Genomic DNA, 20,347 nt, shown 5'->3' with positions numbered 1-20,347 from the left:
GAACAGTCTTGCTAACATGGAATCTCATCGTCTCGGGCATACTGCATACTAATCGGGGACGATGTGTTAATGTCACTATTCAATAACCGAAGCAATTCTTAACTAACTTGTCAAAAGCTGAGATACAGCGTCTGAATCGGATCCGAGCCAGTTCCATTCAAGCAAACGGAACCGAAGACTCAAACCAAAACCGCGGCTATGAATTGGCGCCTCGGCTTTCCTCCGCATGGCAGACCTGCCATTCTGGGATGCTCCATTGGTGCCGTCCCCGCGGGACGCAGCTCACTGCGGAGCTGCGTGTGCCGACTACGCACGAGAGCTCGCGTTGTGATGTCGTAGTCCACTCTTGCACTCTACTGACACAACACGTCCCGTTCGGCCTCAGATTGCACAATGGCCATCCTTCGTGTCGCGCCGACGCGTGCACAGCGCGCTATCAACCTGCTCAGAGCAGTGAACTCAGGAACATGCTCGTGTCCAGCCCATGCCAATCCTGGTAATCATCACCACCCGCATAGCCCATATGCTGGTCGAGTGCGGAGACTTGCTACACCAGTCGACCATTCTCAGCAGAAAGAATATGCATTCGAAATGGCAGCTTCGAGTATCCGATTCGGTCCAGGATGCACCAAGGAAGTCGGCATGGACTTTACCAACCTGGGAGCCAAGAAAGTCATGGTCGTGACAGATTCCACCGTTTTGAAGCTGGATGCCATGAAACAGGTCGTGGAAGGCCTTGAGCGCGAAGGCATTGCATACGATGTCTATGACAAAGTCAAAGTCGAGCCCAAAGACTACTCGATCCGAGAAGCAATCGATTACGCCAAACCGTACCAGCCCGACGCCTTTCTCGCCGTGGGAGGTGGCAGTGTCATTGACACGGCCAAGCTTATGAACTTGTACACGACCTTTCCGGACGCTGAATTCCTCGACTTTGTCAATGCGCCGCTCGGCAAAGGCCAGCCCATCACTTCAAAGCTGAAGCCACTGATTGCCGTTCCGACCACTGCAGGAACTGGATCTGAGACCACCGGCACAGCCATCTTCGATCTCGTCAGTAAGAAATCAAAGACTGGTATCGCGCATCGAAACTTGAAGCCCACTTTAGGCATATGCGATCCTTACAACACTCGGACAATGCCCTCTGCAGTCCACGCCTCCTCTGGTCTCGACGTTCTGTGTCACAGTCTAGAATCCTGGACCGCGATTCCATACCATGAACGTGTACCACGACCCACAAACCCCATCAATCGACCAGCCTACCAAGGAGCAAACCCCATCAGCGACATTTTCTCTCTGCAGGCATTGCGGGACACTGTCAAGTACCTCCCCCGAGCGGTCAAGGATCCAGACGATTTTGAAGCACAATCGAAGATGCTCCTCGCCGCAACCCTCGCCGGTGTAGGTTTCGGAAATGCAGGTGTGCATCTGTGCCACGGCATGTCCTATCCCATCTCCAGCCAGAATCCAGGGTATCAACATGCAGGATATCAAGTGCAAACTCCCATCATCCCCCACGGAGTCTCAGTCGCTGTGAGCGCGCCAGCCGTATTCAAATTCACTGGCGCCTCGAACCCGGAACGCCACTTGGCAGCTGCCGAAGCGTTCGGCGTGGATATCTCGAATGTGAAGAAGGAGAGCGCGGGCGAAGTATTGTCAGAGGCGCTGGCGCAATTCTTGGTCGACTTGGGCGATCAACCGCGGGGCTTGAAGCATTTGGGCTTCAAGAGCGAACACATCGATACGCTGGTCGAAGGCACGATGCCACAAGCTCGCGTGTTGATGCTGGCACCAAATTTGGAGATGCACGATCAATCGGCAGAGCGGGAACAACTGCGAGGCTTGTTTGAGGACGCAATGGAATACTGAGTCTCAGTGTAACAAGATGAAATTACTGATGTACAGAGCCGCTTTTTGCCAACGACCGTTTCTCATCTTGTTCATGAGTCTCAGTCAGGCTTTGTCCTGATGAGCTATGCGTGGTCTCATTACGTGCTTCCCTGCACCTCATACTTCCCATAGCCATGCCGACGTGAGCGAGTAATCTAGTCCTTGTGCCTCCTGTGGCACTTGATGCTTTGTTTCGTCTATGAAAGATGGAAGGCTCCCTGTCCTTCCTTGATCGCTGTGTCGAGTCTCTGCTGGAGCACCTCGAGCGTGCTGTAGTCTGGCATCTTGAGGTAATTGACGCACGTCATTACGCTGGGCAAGAAATCGTCGGAGCCATGTGGAGGTTCAGCTGGCTTGCATACCACAGTGAACATCGGTGTGAGCGATTTGAAACCTGGAATATGTTGGTCAGTATACAAATATCTCGTCAAAGACATTTTGAGCTGGAGCATACCTCCTATTGGCAGCTTCGGGCTACCCGTAACGAATTGCAGGAAGTCGCGCTTCGACTGTGGTGGAAATTCCGACATGACTTGCAGTAGGTTGCGGACGCTCTTGCTGTCCAGATTGTAGCCGTGGTCGGCCTTGATAGAGTCCATCAGGGTCTCGAGCGACCAATCTTCCTCCACGCGACCGAAGAGCATAACGAGCTCGTCGGGTGTGAATGCACGCAATGCTGAGTACGGAAAGACCTGTGTGAACCCAGCACGGAAGGCATCGATTTGTCTCTGCACGCCCGTCTCCAGCGTGAAGTCGATGACTTTCTTGATGTATTGTGCGATATTTTCAATCGTGACGTTGATGGTGGCACCATTTGGCAGGAGCTCAATGTTAGGATAACCGGGGAGCGTGAAGTCAAGCGCCAGATCCTCTATCTTTGCGTCGTTGATGCGAATCTGCTCAATCTTGTCGCTCTTCTCGCTTCGCGTTAAATCGGCGTCCTCCTCGATGCGCTGTTTGGCGCTAGCGTATTTGCGCAATATCTTCAGAGATTTTGCAAGATCCGCATCAACCGCAGCCACTGCACCCAGTGATGGGTTGACGGTGGTTGAACCCTCTCCGATGCGGAAAAACGTGGGGTTGAAGGACACATCAATGATGCGAGAGTCCAGCATTGAGCGAGCGACGAACTTTCCAAGCATCTTGAAGAGGTGCAGAACCCGTTGGCCGTTCTCATTCCTCGCCATTTCTTCGTTCATGGGCGCTGGGAACAAACCTCGCTTGCCAAAAGCAAATTCGTCACCGTCAGCCGACTCGTTCTCACGCCACAGCTTTGTCTTCTTCTTTGAGAACTCCTTGGAGACGGTGGAGTAGAATTCGAGAGTAGGTCCCAGGCCAGTCCCAACCTCCTCAAAGTACTCTACCTCCAAAACGCTGGAAGAACTCCCATACAGCTCCATCACCTTAATCGCGGACTCCAAGATTCGGCTTCGCGAAATGCGAACTTTCTGGCGCTGAACTCTACCCAAGAAGGGTCGCTCGTCTCGGTGGCGCCGAGATTCGTTCTCCTGGCCATTCTGCCATCGAGTCATGAGCCTGGAGTAGCCAAAGGAGGTGGACTGGACGAAGAGATGACGAGTCTCGAACGGGAACAGGAACGGGTACAGACGCGCCAGATCTTCGCTCCAACTAGGCAGGCACTGACTGGCCACGATCAATGGCTCGTCCAGCTGACGATTTAGTTTCGCTGTCAATTTGGAGTTGACGAACAGGGACGCCGGCTGCGCATTGACTTTATGCACGCCTTTACTCTCTGCCAAAACATCGTCGATGTGCGCGTTCAAGTCGTGCAAGATGCTCATCAGACGAAGTATGGCTGCGGTCACTGGATGCTTATTCAAGGAAGCCGGAAGACCGTCGATAGTTGATGTTTCATCGGCGGAGGAAGGTGGTGATGGTGTATCGCGATCCTGGGGTGGTGGCCCAGGCACTTTCTTAAACGAAATTGTGTGGGTGGCAGACCAGATGCTGCGACTAGAAACCTCTTCGCCCTGTGCTTGGCTGAAGTGACATGCTCGGTAAATGGTAGTATCGCTGGCAATAGGTTGGCCATTGACGCTGAACTCAATGTGCCAGTCCTGAGGGGGCTGTTGCAATGCAGAGGCATAAGACATGGCGCCGCGCATGGACGACGTCGGCGTCGATAGCAATTCGCGAGCAGCAGCCAACCTCGCCGATGCAGACATGCGTTCGATGCCCGAGGGAGTTGACGCACCTTGAGATGGCGTAGCGACCCTGGCCCCATCTTCCGTGCGCGCAGTCACCTTTCCAGAATTCGCAACCTCAACGCTAACCGCCGAAGGATCAGGTTCGTCTCGTTCCAAGGCGCCATCTTCCAGATCGTCAACGAGTGCGTCAAGCTCGGCCTCCATTTCATCGTCGTCTCCATCGTCGGAGATTTGTGTTTCGTCTGCGCATTCAAGCCCTCGTAGTGCATCTTGATGCTCGGCCGGAACCGGTGACTCCGGCGGGGGTTGTGCAGATGTCGATGAAGCCTGTGCGGACTGACGCCTAGATGACCGACGCAGCTTAGTGGTGCTTTCCTCGCTCTTGTCAAGTTCTGGTTGTGCCGACTGCTCAGCCTTCGTCTTTCTGGAGCTCTTCTTGCCAGCGCTTCTTGTCGGTAAGCTAGAGCTTCCCAGAGCTGGAAGTGCAGGCGGTGGGGGCAAATCTCGATCGCCCCTGCCGGCCATTGCTGCAGCGTATGCGGCCATCGCGCTGGACATGTCACCACGTCGGGCGCCACGAGGGCGATCAGCAAGGCTGATACGAGGTCGGAGGTAATCATCTAATGCCTTGAACGTGGCAATCGCGTGGATGGACACCATGATACTGCGGTAGGGTCGCGGAATGCCGGATTCATCATCAGCGACCAATTTTAATCGCAGTTGCTTTGCGAGCATCGAAGCTGCACTTCCTCGATTGCTCTCAAATGCATTTTGGTGGACGGTAATAACCTCGAAATGTTCCGCGCGGCTGAGCAACTCTTGCAGCTTGTGCACGAGCGCGCCGAATGGCGTCGACGAAAATTCGATCTCAGACTGCACAGATCGAGCGGCCCCGTCTTCCATGAATACCTCAAGGAAGTCTGCTCGTGCCTTCGCCGCGGCTTCTTCGTTCTTGTTGTTGAACATTTCCAGCAACACGTCGACAATACCAGACGTCATCAGTTCGTAGCTCGTGATGCTATCAATAGCATCGCCTTCGAAATACTGCGCCAGTTTCCTGAAAAGTGATGTTCCGTTTCCACTTGTGGACGTGGCATAAGCGGCTTTCAGATCCTCTGCGAGCGACCTGATGTCACTGAGTACTTGCATCGCCTTCGAACGTAGGTCCTCGCTTCCTCCCTCACCATGCACTTCCATGAAGCGTCGTGCTCGGAGAGTGATCACGTCCTGAGGATCGGCCAAGCGGTGAGTTGGGTGTGGAGATGGCATTGAATCCAACGATAGCTCGCGTGCAATTCGGCGCTCAGCTTCCTCGTCGTCCTCATCGTCATCGTCGTCGTCGTCGTCGTTGGCTTCACGATGTTCGTCCTGGTCGTCGTCATCGTCTTCATCGCCGGCGCCACCATCCCGATCCTCATCGTCCTCCTCGTCTTCGTCAACGTCAACCTCAATTGGTTCTGGCTCGCCACCTTCTTGATTGTGCTCGTCATGCTCTTCTTCTCGCGGCTCTTCGGTCTCAGGCGCCGGAATATCTTCGTCTCCCTGCTGCTGCGTCGTCTCCTCGGCCTTGTCCTCCCTATGCAGCTCGCGCTCTGCCAGCTTCGATATTTCTGCAATTACGCCTTCACGGTAGAACTGCGGGCGGTATACCGACTCCAGTCGCTTCAAAAGGAGTTCCGCAGCTTGCAAAGCGAATGTGACCAGGGACGCATTATCCTGCTGAGAAAGGATGGACGCTAGGTGCGATGCATAAGGTACACCACGAAGCGCTTCTTCGAGAATGTCCGTGTCCAGATTGGAAAGCATCTTGAGCTGTGCAGTCAAGACTTTCTGCCGGACCGCGAGATTCACAGTGCTTGTGTATGCATGCATCAATGTAGGAAACAGAATGATGGCGAAGCGCTTGACCTCTTCTGGGCAGCCTTTGAGCAACTCGACGCGTTTGTCGTTGGGTGCTGTCTTCGAGCGCGTTGACATCGAAACGCGATCTGGACCAGTGTAGCCTGCATCCTTGAGGTCGTCCAGGAACGTCAGACTCTCTTGCGAGACAGTTGGCAATATCTCGCAGATGACGTTCAAAGTCTCGAAGATCTGTTCGCGAGGAGTGCGAATAATGGCTTGCATTATCACATTCTTGTCAATTCGAGCCGCTACTCCTTCGAGGCCGCTCGGAGGGGAGACACCAGTAAGAATCTGGTAAAGGGTGTCAACCACATCCATTTTCAGTAGTTCGACGGATAGCGCCGAGCTTGCACGAGCAGTCGTTGACAGAACGCGAAGAAATTGTGTGTGAATGCTAGGTCCAATCATGTTGGTCGTGCCTGGCAATAGGAGGCGCAAGATAGCTTTAAGCAGATCCGCGCTGACCAGCTCCTCCAGCTTGCTATCATGGTACTTGAAGCTGTCAACGACGCGGGAGACGCATAGCGAGGCTTGTTCCACAACCCGCTGATCGCTGCTACCGAGCGTGTTGAGCAGAATCGGCATCACATCGCGCACAGTCGGGAAAGACTCTTCTGGAATGTTGCGGCAGCAGTTGGCGGCAGTAACCACAGCAGTCCGCTGCGTGCTGGTGGGGAAAAAGTCGAGATAAGTTAGACATGCGGTCAAGCCTCCTTCGCGAACAATGGACGATGGGAACTCCACAGAGATCTTCTCAAGCGTGCTCAATGCTTGTTCCGCAAGATCGATGAAGTGGATTTCGAGGAGCTTCTGGCAAAGCACAGGCACCGCGCCTCCATACACAACGCTGGCTGTCGATGCAGGCAGTGCTTCCATCATGTTGGCGATACAACGGCAGGCAAGTAACATGATCTCCGGATTCTCCTCGCCGGTGAATTCATTCGGCTGCATCAATGTCACAAGCTCTTTGACGTATTGATCGGGAGCAAAGTGCCCCGCGAGATTATCTTCGTTTGAGATCAGCAGGAGCTCGGACAACTCTTGCAGGGCGATCATCTGGACCGAGGGATCCTCTTTGGTCCGCAATTGCTCCAAGATGTTTCTGAGACGGCTGTGTGTGCCAGAAACGATGCCACTCAGTGCCCTTAAGCTGCTGTGAAGGCCTGGATGATTCCCAAACCTTGAGAGATAGCCAGAACCGAAAGGGTCTCCCCCACGGTCCAAAGCATCGAGTTCATCCTGTGCACTCATACCTTGATCCGGAGGTGGCGAATCGTCGGTCCCGTCGGCTCCTACTTCAGCATCTTGTCGCATTGGGTCATTGTCCTCCAAGCCTAGCGAGGGGTCTGTTGGCTTCTCTTCTACATCTTTCATCAGGACATCTTGGTCTTTGCGAGAGCTTTTGCGAGGTTTTCTGCTCGGTGCTGCAGATGCTGTCGTGGATGTGTCTAATCGCACATTAGCAGGCTGGGAGAGGCTTGCCAACTTGCTGGTCCCACCTTCTTTAGACTTGCGGCGACTCGATTTACGGCGAGAGGAGTCACGCGGGACTTGCTGGGGCGATGTGTCGGCGGAGGAACCAGAGTTCGGACTGTCCATGTCAGCTCTACCTCGACGGCTGGACCGTGATGGTGCAGCAGACCCAGTGGACATAACGGCGGCTGCAGCCCGCTTGCCTCGCTTTGGTACCGCCTCAACTGGTGTAGGGGCGGTATCTGGCTCGGCCAGCGGGTCCGTTGTGTCAGGAAGCGTGGTGCCGCGAGGACGCTTGGTCTTGCGTTGCTCACGAGCAGTGGGCGGCGTGGGGTCGGTGGTGGCGGCCTTGCGTTTGCGGGGCGCAGGCGTGGCACGAGTCGGCGGAGTGCCAAAGGTGGTAGGGTCGGCGGGTGGCAGCTGCTGGGTAGTGGTAGCAGGAGAGGTTGCCGTGCTGCTCGACGAGGCGGCGGAGGTGAGGGCGGCGGTGCTGTTGTTGTCGACGGAGTCGGCGTGCAGCCTCGCTGTCGCGGAGCGCGTCACTCGTTGGCTTTGAGGCATGAGAGTCAGACTGAGGATGTAAAGGATGGTGGCAGGACACAATAAGAAGGGCAGCTGCTATCCGCAGACTCCAGTCAGATGTGCACACTGCCGCTGAAGTTGGTGCGAGCGGTGACGGCGACGGCAGCAGCAGCAGCGAGGCAGTGGCAGCGGCGGCGTTGAAGTCCGCTCTGGCGACGGTGGAGCGCGGGCAGACGGCCGCGGAGAGCGATCGTACCTGGTGTGCGAGGTGTGCGAGGTGGGTGGTGGGCGATGGAAGTGGTGATGGTGTTCAGTCATGTCAATCCATGGATGAGAGCCCCATGAGCGCGTCGAACGGTCGTCGTGGGCGGGGCGGGTCGTGTCGAGCGTGTTCGTGTTCGTGCGAGCGTGAAGGGTGCGCGGCCGTGACTGCGAGAAAGACAAGCGCCGGCCAGCAGCGGAGGAGGAGGAGTGGGTGAGTGGGTGGTAATTGCGACAGACAGACGTGCTCGCTTCGGCGTCTGGACGATGCTGTCAGTGTCCAGAGGAAGCCCGAACGACCTATGGGCCGGGCCTTGGCACATGCGCTCCGACGGTAGACTACACGGCGCTCTTCCGCTCCGACGCTTATGGCAATGGACACACGTATGTCGAAAAGACAGATGCAGCGAGTCGTCTTGCAACTGGTGAGCGTGTGCGTCTTCGCTCGCCCTCATCGCGCCGCCAGTGCAGTTCACCGCTGTGAGCTCGCCTTGGCATGCGCAAACGCCGCTCCATCAGTGGCTCCTAACCACACGTTGATGGGCTGTGTCCAGGAAGAGCAGGAGAAGATCGAACTCCTTCACACCTCCTAAGCGCGCATGAGTCCTATGTAGATACTTGCTATGCCCTCTGTCCTGTGCATACGCTGGTGTGAACATGGAGCATTGCTCACAGTACAGATATGCCGTACCACAGATAGACTCTTCGCACATTCATGCTCTACTTGCTGAATACTCCAACCTTAGCTGCACCATTCACGCCTGCATGCCTCTGCTCAGATAGAAGTCGGGAATGTCGGTCAATTCAGGTGAAGTTCACCGCTGGCCGATGGGCAGCTCTTTCAAGGATGCCATGTTGGTGCAAAGTGGTCTATCACAAGCTGCAAGCCTGCACGACAACTTGCGCGTAGGCTCATGTGAGTCCAATATGCCTCCACAGGCGCCCTCCGTCCTGCATTTCTAGGCTATCGGACGTGAAGGACTGACCTAATAAGGCGAGAAGTTGTAGGTTTGCCAAGGAAGCTAAACCCCTTGTAGCTATCGGGCGCCATCCGTCGACTGTGGAGGTGAGAGCAACTCTACCAGAGACGAGGTGAATTCCACGTGCATCACAATCCACGACCTGCTCGAGGGACAGACATTTCATGTTCATCGAGCTCGCGATCTGGCTTGGTGACCACTACTGCAGTGCGCAGCATGCTCAATTCCAAGGCCATCAACGAGCTGCTGTCGCGCAACCGTGATGGCAAGCTGTGCAAGCGCTGGTACCTCATGACGCCGAATGGGACTTTGCTGGCGTACAGTCAGCCCGTGGACATCAACGATTTGCGCAAACAAGCCGCAATCGCCGCCATCTGCTGGCAAGAACACCGCTCCCAGGATGCACGAGGAAACGACGGAGCAGACTATTCGGGCGAGATCCGGGAGGACGGCGAGCAGAATCCATTGCATACGCTGATCATAGAATCAGAAGTGTCAAACATCATCATGCGCCAGATACAGAAACAGCTTCTTCTGGTCTTGGAGGGCGGTGTTCCACCCAGACGAGCGGCCTTTGTGAAAATGATCACAGCAGAAGGTGCAAATGGCGCTCGGCTGCAGTCAAACCAAACTGCGGAAAAATCTTCGGCCACGTCAAACGCAGCATCAGACGCGAACGTCAGCAAAGGCGGCTCGAATGCGTTGAAGCTGCAGCGAAAGAAGCTTGACGCGCTGGCTGATATCATTCTTGGAGACTTTGAGGCGACTGGCTTTCGAATGCCCGAGGGTTCGATAACATTTTGAGACGACAAATTGTTCCAAGAAGCGATGCTTTACACAGCAGCGCTCAGAATATCAACCAACAATTTAGCGCCAATGGTGCTCGTTTGGCGTGGCGGGGGATGTGGGGTGGGGTGAGCTCTCACACGGTGCTTATGAGTCTGGGCTTTTGGCTTTTGGATCTGCATATCGCACAAGCCTACTGGTACATTTGAAACTTGCTGATTGCCGGCATCGGTCATCGAAACAAACCGGCCGACGTGACGACTGCGTTCCAACGACAACAATCTACATCCACTCTCTTCGTGCCAGAACGACTCTCGGACGTCCTTTAGTCTGGAACTTGCTCAGCCGCCATGAGTGCAGCACAGCTTGTAAACGGCCACGCCAGGCCTAAGGTCCTCATTCCTGAAAAAGTTTCTCCAGATGGCCTGAAGTTGCTACAAGCCTCCCTCGAAGTCCACGAGAAGAAGGGCCTGACGCCAGAACAATTGGAAGAGATCATTGGCGAATACGATGCTTTGATTATACGATCAGAGACCAAAGTGACCGCACAGCTGCTGGCCGCTGGCAAGAAGTTGTATGAACATTCCCACCCCACGCACTGAGGACTGGAAACAAAAAACTGACCTGCACGTGCTCGCTACAGGCGTGTTGTTGCCAGAGCTGGAGGTTTGCATCCCAATTGCTGACTGTTGTAAGGTTTTGCTGACACTTGCGTTTAGTGGGGGTTGACAATGTGGATTTAGAGGCGGTACGTAGATTCATCTCAACTAAGTTCGCTCTACGACAGCTCATTCATGCAGGCCACGAAACTTGGCATCATTGTCGTCAACAGTCCACAGGGAAATATCAATGCTGCAGCTGAGCACACGATTGCTTTGATGATGGCCGTCGCCCGTAACATTGGAGCAGCTTCGCTGTCGATCAAAGCTGGTAAATGGGAACGGAGCAAGCTCGTAGGTGTCGAGGTAAAGGGCAAAACGCTCGGTGTTCTTGGTCTTGGAAAAGTGGGCCTAACAGTCGCTCGTTCTGCTGGCGGATTGGGAATGAATCTCGTGGCGTACGATCCATATGCCAATGTCACTGCGGCTGCTGCCGCAAACGTGGAGCTCGTGGACTCGTTGGATGAGCTACTGGCACAGGCTGACTTCCTCACTATTCACACACCAATGATTGCGTCCACGCGCGGCATGATTGGCATTCCTGAGCTCTCAAAGATGAAGAAGACCGCACGGGTGCTCAATGTAGCTCGTGGTGGTATCATCGACGAAGCAGCCCTATACCAGGCCCTCGAAGAAGGCATCATTGCTGGTGCTGGTGTCGACGTCTTCTCTGCTGAACCTCCAAAGGAAGATGACACAGCCTTCAAGTTGATCGCTCATCCAAAAGTTGTCGCAACACCACATCTTGGCGCGTCCACTGTAGAGGCGCAGGAAAATGTCTCGATCGACGTGTGCGAACAATGCCTGTCCATTCTTTCGGGCCAGCTTCCTCGAAGCGCGGTCAACGCACCGATCATTCTGGCCGAAGAATTCCGAACTCTTGCACCTTTCGTGTCGCTTCTGGAGAAGATAGGCAGTCTGTACACACAGCACTTTGGGCCTTCCAATACCGCCCAGCGTATGCGCACAACCTTCGACCTGACCTACGAGGGTTCCCTTGCTAGCACGAACACGACCAAGCCTCTTTTCGCTGCACTTATTAAAGGCCTCCTGCAGCCTATTACCAGTGCCGAGAATACCAACATCAACATCGTCAATGCCGAGCTCGTCGCTAAGGAGCGTGGTATCCTGGTCAATGAGCAACGTGCTCGGGATAAAGTCGAAGGCTCAGAGGGTTACTCCGCGTCTGTGACTCTCCGTGCCCGCCGTGATCCCAGATCGCCATCCGCAAGCAGGACCTCTCGCCCAGAGATCGAACGTACCTCCACAGGACGCGTCAAGAAGCTCGAAGACCAAGTCATCTCTGGCTTTGTTTCGAACAACACTCCGTATATCTCGAGACTGGGCCGTTTCAGCACTCAATTCGTGCCAGAAGGCACTCTTCTCATCTGCAGAAACTTCGATTCCCCTGGCAAGATTGGCGCCGTGGGTTCGAAACTTGGCGTTGCGGGCGTCAACATCAAGTTCATGAGCGTTGCTCCGATTGACGAAGGCAAACCTCCTGTTGGTGCAGCAGCAGATGAAGTGCCGAGTCTCGACGGCAAAGAGAACGAAGCTCTGATGATTCTCGGCGTGGATCGTGCCATTGACGATGCTGTCAAGCAGGACTTGCTGAATGAGAGTGGTCTCTTCGAAGTGGGCATTGTGGCGCTATAAATAAGAGACGCGCTGTCCTGCGCATTCAACCCAGTAGTACGACATTCTTTGTGTGACCCAAGTTCAACACAGCGACAGTAGCTAAAGTAGGGTATATTTAGAATTCTTTGCGTTTCATGTCATGGTTCACGCGCGGACTCTCGGTTTCAATGTAGGCTTTCAAAATTGTTGACACAAAAGCTGTGGGACAAGACATCCGATGAGATATTTTCCTGATGGACAGTGTTACTACCTGAGGAAGAAAAGCTAAATCTTGGGACGGGAGAGTGCGCCAATGTGGAATGCATGATAGTTCCAGCCTGTTCCGTCCGGATTCCATCACAGGGTCTGACTTCATACTAAACTTCACTTCTCGTACGTATCGTCGTTGCATTCTTTCTTCTTTTGCGATCGCTAGTAATTGCCTGGAGCTGGCTTGTAGCGCTCGTTTTGAATAACCTCGATCCACTGAAATGGTGTTAGCGAATGCAACATATGGAACATCTATCTTCACGGAAGTACTCACATATCCATCTGGGTCGAGAATAAATGCCACCTAGAGTGTGAAGTCAGCATGCGACCACAGAAGCATCAAATGTCTTGATGTCGGGATCTCGAAGTCTTACATTCTTCATGCGTCCATCAGTGAGTCGCTTCTTCCATTCCACACCTTGCTCTTCGAATCTCTTGCAAGCGGCATCGAGGTCATCCACGGAAATGCAAATGTGGCCAAAGCCTTGTGGCTCACTGTTGCCATCATGATAACTAAACGTTGTCAGCCAGATGAATGTAATTCCTTCTATCAAGCTTTCCTGGAAAATGCCCCAGGGTTATTGCTCGGCTTACATTTTGCCGCTTTCCTTTTCTGTGCCATGATTCCAGGTCAACTCCAGAATGCCTTCGCGATCAGCTACCAAAACGTAGTCAGTGAAAGATGTCAATATATCTGAGAAATGTTTTTGATATACGCACCAACGGGGTTCGTGCCATTGGCAGACTTGTCACTTTGAGGCTTTGGCCCGTATGCCAAGAAATACAAAGTGAAGTCAGAACCGCCACTTTCGCGCAAGAATGTCATGCCCATGACTTCTTGATAGAATTTTAGGCTGACGTCTTTATCCTTGACGCGTATCATGGTGTGATTCATGCGGTAGGTGGAGATATCAGTCTCCTTGACATTCTCGGTCTTCTCCACATCGTTCATCGCGATGATCTCAACCCAGTAGTCATCTGGGTCCAGAGCGAACTATGGAGCAAATGTCAGTTGCGCCTTCACAAGATAATGTTCCAGCTCACGAACAGCAACTGTTGAACGAAGATCAGCATCCCTCAAAGCCAGACGGAGGAGACACGACATGCTTACTGTGATGCATTCTTCCGTCCTTCAACTTCTTCTGGAACTTGTACCCAGCGTCCTCCAGTCTCTGGCAAGCTGCCTGGATATTGTCGACGGAGACACAGACGTGACCAAAGCCCTTTCCAGGGTCCTTGTTGCCGTTGTTCGGTTTGTACGAGTCGTCATTCTCCGTGCCGTAGTTGTGCGTCAGCTCGATGATACCCTGTCGGTCCGTCCAGTGATTGCCGTGAGAGGCGGCTTTTGGCGAGTCATAGGCCAGGAAGTAGAGATCGAACTTGTTATCCGGGAAGGAAAACTTGTTCACTTGCGACATGCCCAGGTGTTCGTAGAACTTGACCGATTTCTGGGGGTCCTTGACTACATTGAGAGGCGAACGAGTTCAGCGCAATGTTTGCAAGCCAATGTGCCGGCCTGACTTACCGCGAAGCATCGTGTGGTTGAAAAGGTACTTCGACGTGTCCGTCATGGTGGCGAGTTGTCGTGGAGAGGCACTGAGTATGTGTTGGGTAGTCAATTTTGCACGCTGAAGTGCAGAGAGCATGGAGCTGATTGCAAGAGCAGTGGCAGTCGGCACATGAAGCGTTTAATGTGAGCTCGAAGCATTGATTTGAGGTGGATGACATCAGCTGTTGTGCCCCACCTTCGGGCCCCTCGACGCTTCATTATGTGCACTGCAAATAACAAATACATGTAGACTGACGACGGCTTAAGCGGCACAGCATTGCGGTCATCATCATCGTCGTCTTCTCACACCCTGAATATGCCGTACTTCATACAACCGTAGCTGATTCGAAGCGGCCGCGGTCCCACCCTGTTCATCAGAAATTCCGCCCATGTCCTCTAACCGGCCCCCTGCACGCGAGTGCTCTCGCAAGATCGTGACTTCGTACTTGGCGCCTGCCCTGCGATGAAATGTAGCAAGCATCCCGTTCCCGTTGCGCTAATGTTTCGAAAAGTTCATATCGTAAGTCGTCCTCGTCACTCCATTGCGGCAACGCCGGAACTCTCACCGGCTCGCTTGCCCTTCTCGCTGCTTCCGCCACTGCTGGCAGCACCGTCTTCATCGTACAGATTGTGGTCTTCGATGTAGTTCACCACTTGCTCCGGGACGAGATAGCGGATTGACATGTCTCGTCGTCTGAACAGCCGTATCTTAGTCGAGCTGATATCGTTCTGCACGAGTTGCTGGATGACCCATATGTTGTCCTTCCATGTACCGAGGGTAGCGAGAGCCTCATCGATATCGGTTCCCGAACGCTAGAAGTCATGTCAGCCGGAACAGACACACATGAACGCATGCAAACACGAGCACACACCTCGACAATGAAAGCGCCGAAGTTGCGCAAGATGTAGTCAATATCCTTGTCGGCCCACACACCGGGTGTGCCCATAGTCTGGATCAGATCCGCTCCAGCAAGCAGAGCAATACGACATTTCTTCTTGCCCACCGGGGTCTCCACTCCGCCGATCACTTCATTGATCTCGTGATCAAAATGATCAAGCACCTTGGCCGTCTCGAGATACTCGCTGTGCAACGCCTCCCAAGGATCAACGCTGATCCAGCTGCTCTGTTGCACGGCAAGTGTGCACATATTGATCCTGTGCTCTGCCTTGACCAGACCCGTCTTCTTGTAGGCGTCGCCTACACATGAGAGATATGCGCCTACAACTTCGAAATTGGTATTGAACCGGGCGTAGTCGGCGGCCATCTCGAACATGCGCAGGTGGAGGAAGGTAATGGGTGAGAAAGAACCGCAAGCGACCAAGATCAACGGCGTGCGGTCGCTGCTCTGGATGCTGCGGCGGAGCCGGCTGTGTGGGAACTCATACTCGTCCAGTGTCATATCGCCGCGGATGTCGTCGGCCATGGCGGCTTTTCGTGGGGAGGGTGTGGAGAGGTGGTAGTTGATGAGGCTGCGCAGGCGCACGCGGCGAGCAGACGAGGGTTCGGTAGAGCTACAGCAGGGTCTGGGTCTGGGTAAGTGGAAGCAGGCTGGAGTGAGTCTTGCGCGGGCAGCGGGGCCCAGGCCGTGCGGCTTCGGGCGGCGGAGCACCAGGCGACGAAGGGCGGCGGTGGCGGGGTCCACGATGGTGGCGCACGGGTGTGGTGGCGGCGACAATGAGAGAAGGTGGGCGTGGAGTGGAGAGAATGCGAGCAGCGTGCGGTGGGCGTGGTGAACAAACACCGTCGGTCGCATGCACGCGGTGGTCTGGAGTGCGCCTCAACTGCCGATGGCGGCGGCGCGAAGTGCAGCGCAGGGTCGGAAAGCGTCATCCACGTCTGCAGCTGTCTCGGAAGTGCCAACACGTGGTCGCGTGCTCCCTCATGGCTCGACGCGTGTTCTGTCCAGCAAGCAGGCGCGCTCCTCTTGCGTCGCAAGACAGTAGGCAGGCGGGTGAGTATGGCCTTCTTGCTCGAGAGCAGCAGACTTCTTCCTCACACCGGACGTGCTGAGGGAGACGCCTCACCCACTGACCATGGGCACCACCACGTTCGTTGCACTTCTCGTCCTCTACCTGGCTGTCGCCATCCGTGCCATTCCATACACGCTGCAGACTAACCTCAGCGGGCCGACCTTCTTTGACGCCTTCGACTTCTGGACGCAGTATGATCCGACGTACGCGCAACCAAAGGCCGGGCTGCTGCATGAGAACGAAGCTGACCGAGTCACAAGCTTCGGATTTGTCGAGTACATCGACCGCGGAGCCGCACAGGCGCTACAGATGTTGCACGCTGCCGATGGCGTGGCATACTTCGGCGCCGATGCGGTCCAGATGTACGATCCCTATGACAATAAAGGTCGCAAGAGTCTACGCTTGAGCACCAAGCAGACCTTCAACCAGTACGCGCCTTGATCCCGCCTCAGAAACCCTTCGAATCTGACATGTTGTGCTAGTGGCCTGTTCATCATCGATCTATCTCACATGTCAGTCATATCTTCGTGGAAGCCGTGACCAAGCTGCGATGCTCACATTCTTCGCCCAGGCCCAGCAGCGTATGTGGCATTTGGCCTGCAATATGGATGCTAGGAAACGGGCCCCTTCCTTGGCCAGCCTACGGTATGGATATCACGACGGCACCTCCATGCATGCAGCTGACCAGTCGTAGGCGAACTCGACATTATAGAATATACGAATGATGCCTCGCACGGTCTCTTCGCCATGCACACCGCTCCAAACTGCACGATCGCCGGGTCGGGGCAAACCGGCACCTTGCTAACAAATGACTGCGGTGTAAGTCGTTCACTGAGACTGTATTGCACACCGCTCTAATGAACCACACAGGAAGACCAAGGATACAAAGGTTGCAACATATCACCAAATATGCCCAATACTGTTGGTACCGATTTCAACGCAAATGGCGGGGGCGTCTTCGCAATGGAGTGAACATCGGCTGCGATTAGGATCTAGTTCTTCCCACGAAGTGCTGTTATCCCTCCTGCGGTGCTCGCACTGAACCCCAATCCAGACGAATTCGGAACGCCTGTCGCCAATTTTGAGGGAAGCTGCAACATCGATGAGCACTTCAGCAACATGCAACTGATCTTCAACATCGCTTTTTGTGGCACAGTAAGTAACCTTCTCCCTTTGATTTCGGTAGATTTCAGCTGACGAGTAGAAGTGGGCTGGTCCAACTTTTAACTCTAATACTTCATGCCCGGTAATGGACCCGGCGAATCAATGGACATCTTGCAACATATACGTGGGAAACAACCCACAGGCGTTCAAGGTAACACCACAAATCAACTGCTTTTGACTGATGTGCCGTCTGCTAACATGCATCTTCTGTGAGCAGGAAGCCTTTTTCGCTGTCAACAGCATATTAGTACATCAATCAGCGACTGCTAATGTTCCCGAGTCGAGTTCAATTCCATCAGTCATCCCAGCGGAGAGCACCAGATCTGTGTCTGCCAGTGGAGCGGAAGGGCGTCCGACGACGAGCAGCACTTCAAACACACCCACAGCGGGAAGTGCGGTGCCGAGCGACACGACCGTGGATCAGTCGTCGTTCATGTTGACGCCATCACCAACACCGCTCGGAGACACAAGTCCGGTGGGGGCGAGCACAGAGATCATCGTTGAAACCAGCACCGTGATAGTGACTGTGGCACCGCCTTCCCGCGCGAGTCTGGCGTAAAGGCGAAGGTACATCGAGGATGTCAGAATACATATTGGCTGAATGGCAAAGTCTGTGAAAGAGTCGGAATTCCAACATTGACAGCAGATTCTCTGGCTGAACCCTAAGGGACACGTTGTTGTGTAATCAAAGGATCATGGGTTGCGAAATCGCTTTCGGTGTGCCTGGTCCTGTGTGCCGTAAAATTATACATGACTAGTAGACAGATTCCGTGTCGTCGAATCACCATCCAGGCACCGCCTCGAGCGTCGTCCATAGACCACCCTTTGGCTTGGCGGTGATGCCTCCCTAGAGCACGTCAGTATGTGTTTGGTGATCACTGACCAAGCAACAAGCGTAACTCACCTTGATATCCAACAATCCCTTAGAGAGTGGGCTTCCTTCCTCAAACGAGGTGTCATATCGTCCAATCTAGAACACTGCACGTTAGTCGATCGAAGAGCATGACGAGGTAACAGCACCTGGTCCAACTTACCCAAGCAGCAAGAAGACATGCGAGCTCATACTGCGAGAATCTCTGCCCGATACATGACCTCGGTCCATGAAGGAACGTCAGGAATGAATAATTCGAATCCGCTCCACCTCTCTGGTTGGCTTTCCCATCGGCATTCAACCACCGCTCCGGCTTGAACTCCATTGCGTCTTCTCCCCACAGCTGTGGCGATGTGTTGATTGCGGCTGGCGCGAGAATAATTGTCGTTCCTCTTGGAACATGTTCGCCTTGAATTGTGGTGTCTCGGTCAGCTACTCGCATCGTGAGACTGACGGGCGCCCAGAGCCGTAAGGTCTCGGAACAGACGGCGTGGAGGTAATGACATTCGTCGATATCGGCGGCCGTGACTTGAGATCCTAGCGAGGGGATCTTAGCCCGGACCTCTTCTCGCAATTTCAGTTGCCTGTCCTTGTGTTTGCAGAGTTCGTAGAGTGCCCAGATCTGTGGGTTTTGGTCAGCATGCAGAACACACTGACATATGAGATTGTTCAACATACCATGGCAGTGGCGGTAGTTTCATGGCCTGCTACCAGGAACGTCATCATTTGGTTCACCAGTTCTTCATCTTTAAAGCCACCAGATTCGAGGGCCGCAGATATGATGTCGAGGTCCTTTGTGCGTTTCTCCGCCATAGCGCTACGCTTTTTGGCGATTAAATCGCGGCAGACCTGTTTGATGTACAAGGATGCTGCATTCAATTCCTTGTTTCGCTTCATAGGCAGATGTTGGACCAGCCGAGTTGGGAGAAAGACGCCGAGAATCTGGAGAAACCTGCCAAAGAGATGAGTCTGTGTTGTCTCGCAATGAGCCTGGTCGCTGCCGTAATTGACAATGCCTCGACTTTAGTGCTCTGGAAGTTCACATCGTAGACTTACCTTCCAGCCTTGCCCGGATTGAACACAGTCTTGTAGGTCCGGTTCAGGCGATTGTCAGGATCTTGCAGCGCATTGAAGTCCTGGCCCATACCGCTCAGACCAATAATGTCGAGCGTGGCGCGAGAAGTCCAGTTGCCAACGTCAATAGCACCTTGAGCGTGCACCATAGCTGCTTTTTCATGATTTGCATCTTCCATATCTGACACGTGATCGCTAGAAATAGCGCTGGAGGATGCATGCTCTAAGCAACCCACGAGTTCCTGCGACTTGGACCAGAACAACGGCACAATATCCTTGATGTGGCGAAACGCGAAAGCAGGTGACAAATTCTTGCGTTGTACTTTGTGCTCGTCGCCTTCAGCGAGTAGCACACCATTTCCAAGGATACGCCCTAGACCAGCACGAAAGTGCCATGGCTTGACGAAATCGTAGTTCTTTGTCACAAGCACCTCTCCAAGAGCCGCGGGAGTTGTGAGCAGGATTCGCTGCTGAAACCAGACAGAATATCTGAGCAATCCTTGATTCGGCACATTGGCTACCCATTCGCGCATTGGGGTGCCGCTAGGGTCTTTCAGGATTCTCTTGGTCTGTCCCCAGAACCAATGCGATTCGGGAACGACTGGAATATACCTTGTCAGCCTTCTTTCACTTGCCGTCTAGTTCTGATTCTCATGAGGCAGTGGCAAACTTACGTGGCAGGTGCCGAATTTGACTGATGTAGTGAGGCCATATCAGAATCGAATATGCCTGGTACAGAACGAATTGGGCAATGAAGAGCAAAACGACAGTCGAGAAAGGGCCAATCGGAGTGCTCGCATATTTGTTGGCGAGCAGCGTTAGAACGATGGAGGATGTGATCAGGCGCGGTAGAATAGCCATTGGGAGCGAACACTCTGGATGGTAAAATCTAGCAGACTTGGCTTGACCCTCACCACAGCTTGTGGTGAAGCAAAGCTTTCTCTGTCCTATATGTGAAGGTTGTTGCCTCCCGCGATCCTTCGAAGGCGGCGTTCAATGACGAGGCAACGGAGCCGGCGCAACGTCCCTCCGAAGCGAGAAAGGCAGCGGAGACAAAATTGTCCATCGTGGCCGAACGTACGACTTCCGAGACACAGTCAATCGCAGAAGACACGCGCAACGAACGCCCAGGCCTGAATGTTGCAACATGTTTTTAACCTATTGGACGGAGCCCGAGTGGATCAGTGAAA

The 20,347-nt window shown here is 53.9% G+C and overlaps 8 protein-coding genes across 9 annotated transcripts; 4 read left to right on the top strand and 4 right to left on the bottom strand.

Moving 5' to 3' along the window:
• Positions 1 to 393: 393 nt before the first annotated feature.
• CKM354_000324200 (uncharacterized protein) lies at positions 394 to 1,869 on the top strand (the record flags this gene model as incomplete). The annotated part of the gene is made up of 1 exon (XM_044798429.1): positions 394 to 1,869. One exon carries the CDS (start codon positions 394 to 396, stop codon positions 1,867 to 1,869), a length of 1,476 nt encoding a protein of 491 aa, XP_044654364.1.
• A 218-nt stretch (positions 1,870 to 2,087) lies between these two features.
• On the bottom strand, positions 2,088 to 8,273 carry CKM354_000324100 (uncharacterized protein; the record flags this gene model as incomplete). Of its 2 annotated transcripts, XM_044798427.1 has the most annotated exons (5): positions 2,088 to 2,284; positions 2,345 to 7,408; positions 7,460 to 7,551; positions 7,603 to 7,983; positions 8,212 to 8,273. In XM_044798427.1, the coding sequence occupies 5 exons, from the start codon at positions 8,271 to 8,273 to the stop codon at positions 2,088 to 2,090; spliced, it is 5,796 nt and encodes a 1,931-aa protein (XP_044654362.1). The 2 variants fall into 2 exon arrangements, with proteins under 2 accessions (XP_044654362.1, XP_044654363.1); XM_044798428.1 differs by lacking the exon at positions 8,212 to 8,273 and having other exon boundaries at positions 7,603 to 7,994.
• Positions 8,274 to 9,412: 1,139 nt separating this feature from the next.
• CKM354_000324000 (uncharacterized protein) lies at positions 9,413 to 10,000 on the top strand (the record flags this gene model as incomplete). Its single annotated transcript, XM_044798426.1, has 1 exon — positions 9,413 to 10,000. The coding sequence occupies one exon, from the start codon at positions 9,413 to 9,415 to the stop codon at positions 9,998 to 10,000; it is 588 nt and encodes a 195-aa protein (XP_044654361.1).
• Positions 10,001 to 10,332: 332 nt separating this feature from the next.
• On the top strand, positions 10,333 to 12,297 carry CKM354_000323900 (uncharacterized protein; the record flags this gene model as incomplete). Its single annotated transcript, XM_044798425.1, has 4 exons — positions 10,333 to 10,556; positions 10,626 to 10,648; positions 10,702 to 10,730; positions 10,783 to 12,297. The coding sequence occupies 4 exons, from the start codon at positions 10,333 to 10,335 to the stop codon at positions 12,295 to 12,297; spliced, it is 1,791 nt and encodes a 596-aa protein (XP_044654360.1).
• Positions 12,298 to 12,690: 393 nt separating this feature from the next.
• On the bottom strand, positions 12,691 to 14,099 carry CKM354_000323800 (uncharacterized protein; the record flags this gene model as incomplete). Its single annotated transcript, XM_044798424.1, has 7 exons — positions 12,691 to 12,744; positions 12,803 to 12,832; positions 12,903 to 13,041; positions 13,123 to 13,186; positions 13,249 to 13,506; positions 13,640 to 13,990; positions 14,054 to 14,099. 7 exons carry the CDS (start codon positions 14,097 to 14,099, stop codon positions 12,691 to 12,693), a joined length of 942 nt encoding a protein of 313 aa, XP_044654359.1.
• A 512-nt stretch (positions 14,100 to 14,611) lies between these two features.
• Positions 14,612 to 15,501, bottom strand: CKM354_000323700 (uncharacterized protein; the record flags this gene model as incomplete). Its single annotated transcript, XM_044798423.1, has 2 exons — positions 14,612 to 14,890; positions 14,950 to 15,501. 2 exons carry the CDS (start codon positions 15,499 to 15,501, stop codon positions 14,612 to 14,614), a joined length of 831 nt encoding a protein of 276 aa, XP_044654358.1.
• Positions 15,502 to 16,111: 610 nt separating this feature from the next.
• CKM354_000323600 (uncharacterized protein) lies at positions 16,112 to 17,771 on the top strand (the record flags this gene model as incomplete). The annotated part of the gene is made up of 9 exons (XM_044798422.1): positions 16,112 to 16,251; positions 16,309 to 16,476; positions 16,531 to 16,560; positions 16,620 to 16,693; positions 16,743 to 16,867; positions 16,919 to 16,969; positions 17,045 to 17,203; positions 17,253 to 17,363; positions 17,430 to 17,771. 9 exons carry the CDS (start codon positions 16,112 to 16,114, stop codon positions 17,769 to 17,771), a joined length of 1,200 nt encoding a protein of 399 aa, XP_044654357.1.
• A 222-nt stretch (positions 17,772 to 17,993) lies between these two features.
• Positions 17,994 to 20,018, bottom strand: CKM354_000323500 (uncharacterized protein; the record flags this gene model as incomplete). Its single annotated transcript, XM_044798421.1, has 6 exons — positions 17,994 to 18,059; positions 18,117 to 18,182; positions 18,247 to 18,705; positions 18,762 to 19,035; positions 19,140 to 19,758; positions 19,832 to 20,018. 6 exons carry the CDS (start codon positions 20,016 to 20,018, stop codon positions 17,994 to 17,996), a joined length of 1,671 nt encoding a protein of 556 aa, XP_044654356.1.
• Between the last annotated feature and the right edge of the window lie 329 nt (positions 20,019 to 20,347).

This window comes from Cercospora kikuchii, assembly GCF_019650295.1.
Source record: "Cercospora kikuchii DNA, contig_00002, whole genome shotgun sequence".
Lineage (NCBI taxonomy): Eukaryota > Fungi > Ascomycota > Dothideomycetes > Mycosphaerellales > Mycosphaerellaceae > Cercospora > Cercospora kikuchii.
Note: the sequence above shows the minus strand (reverse complement) of the source record. Positions and strands in the feature narration are given on the sequence as shown.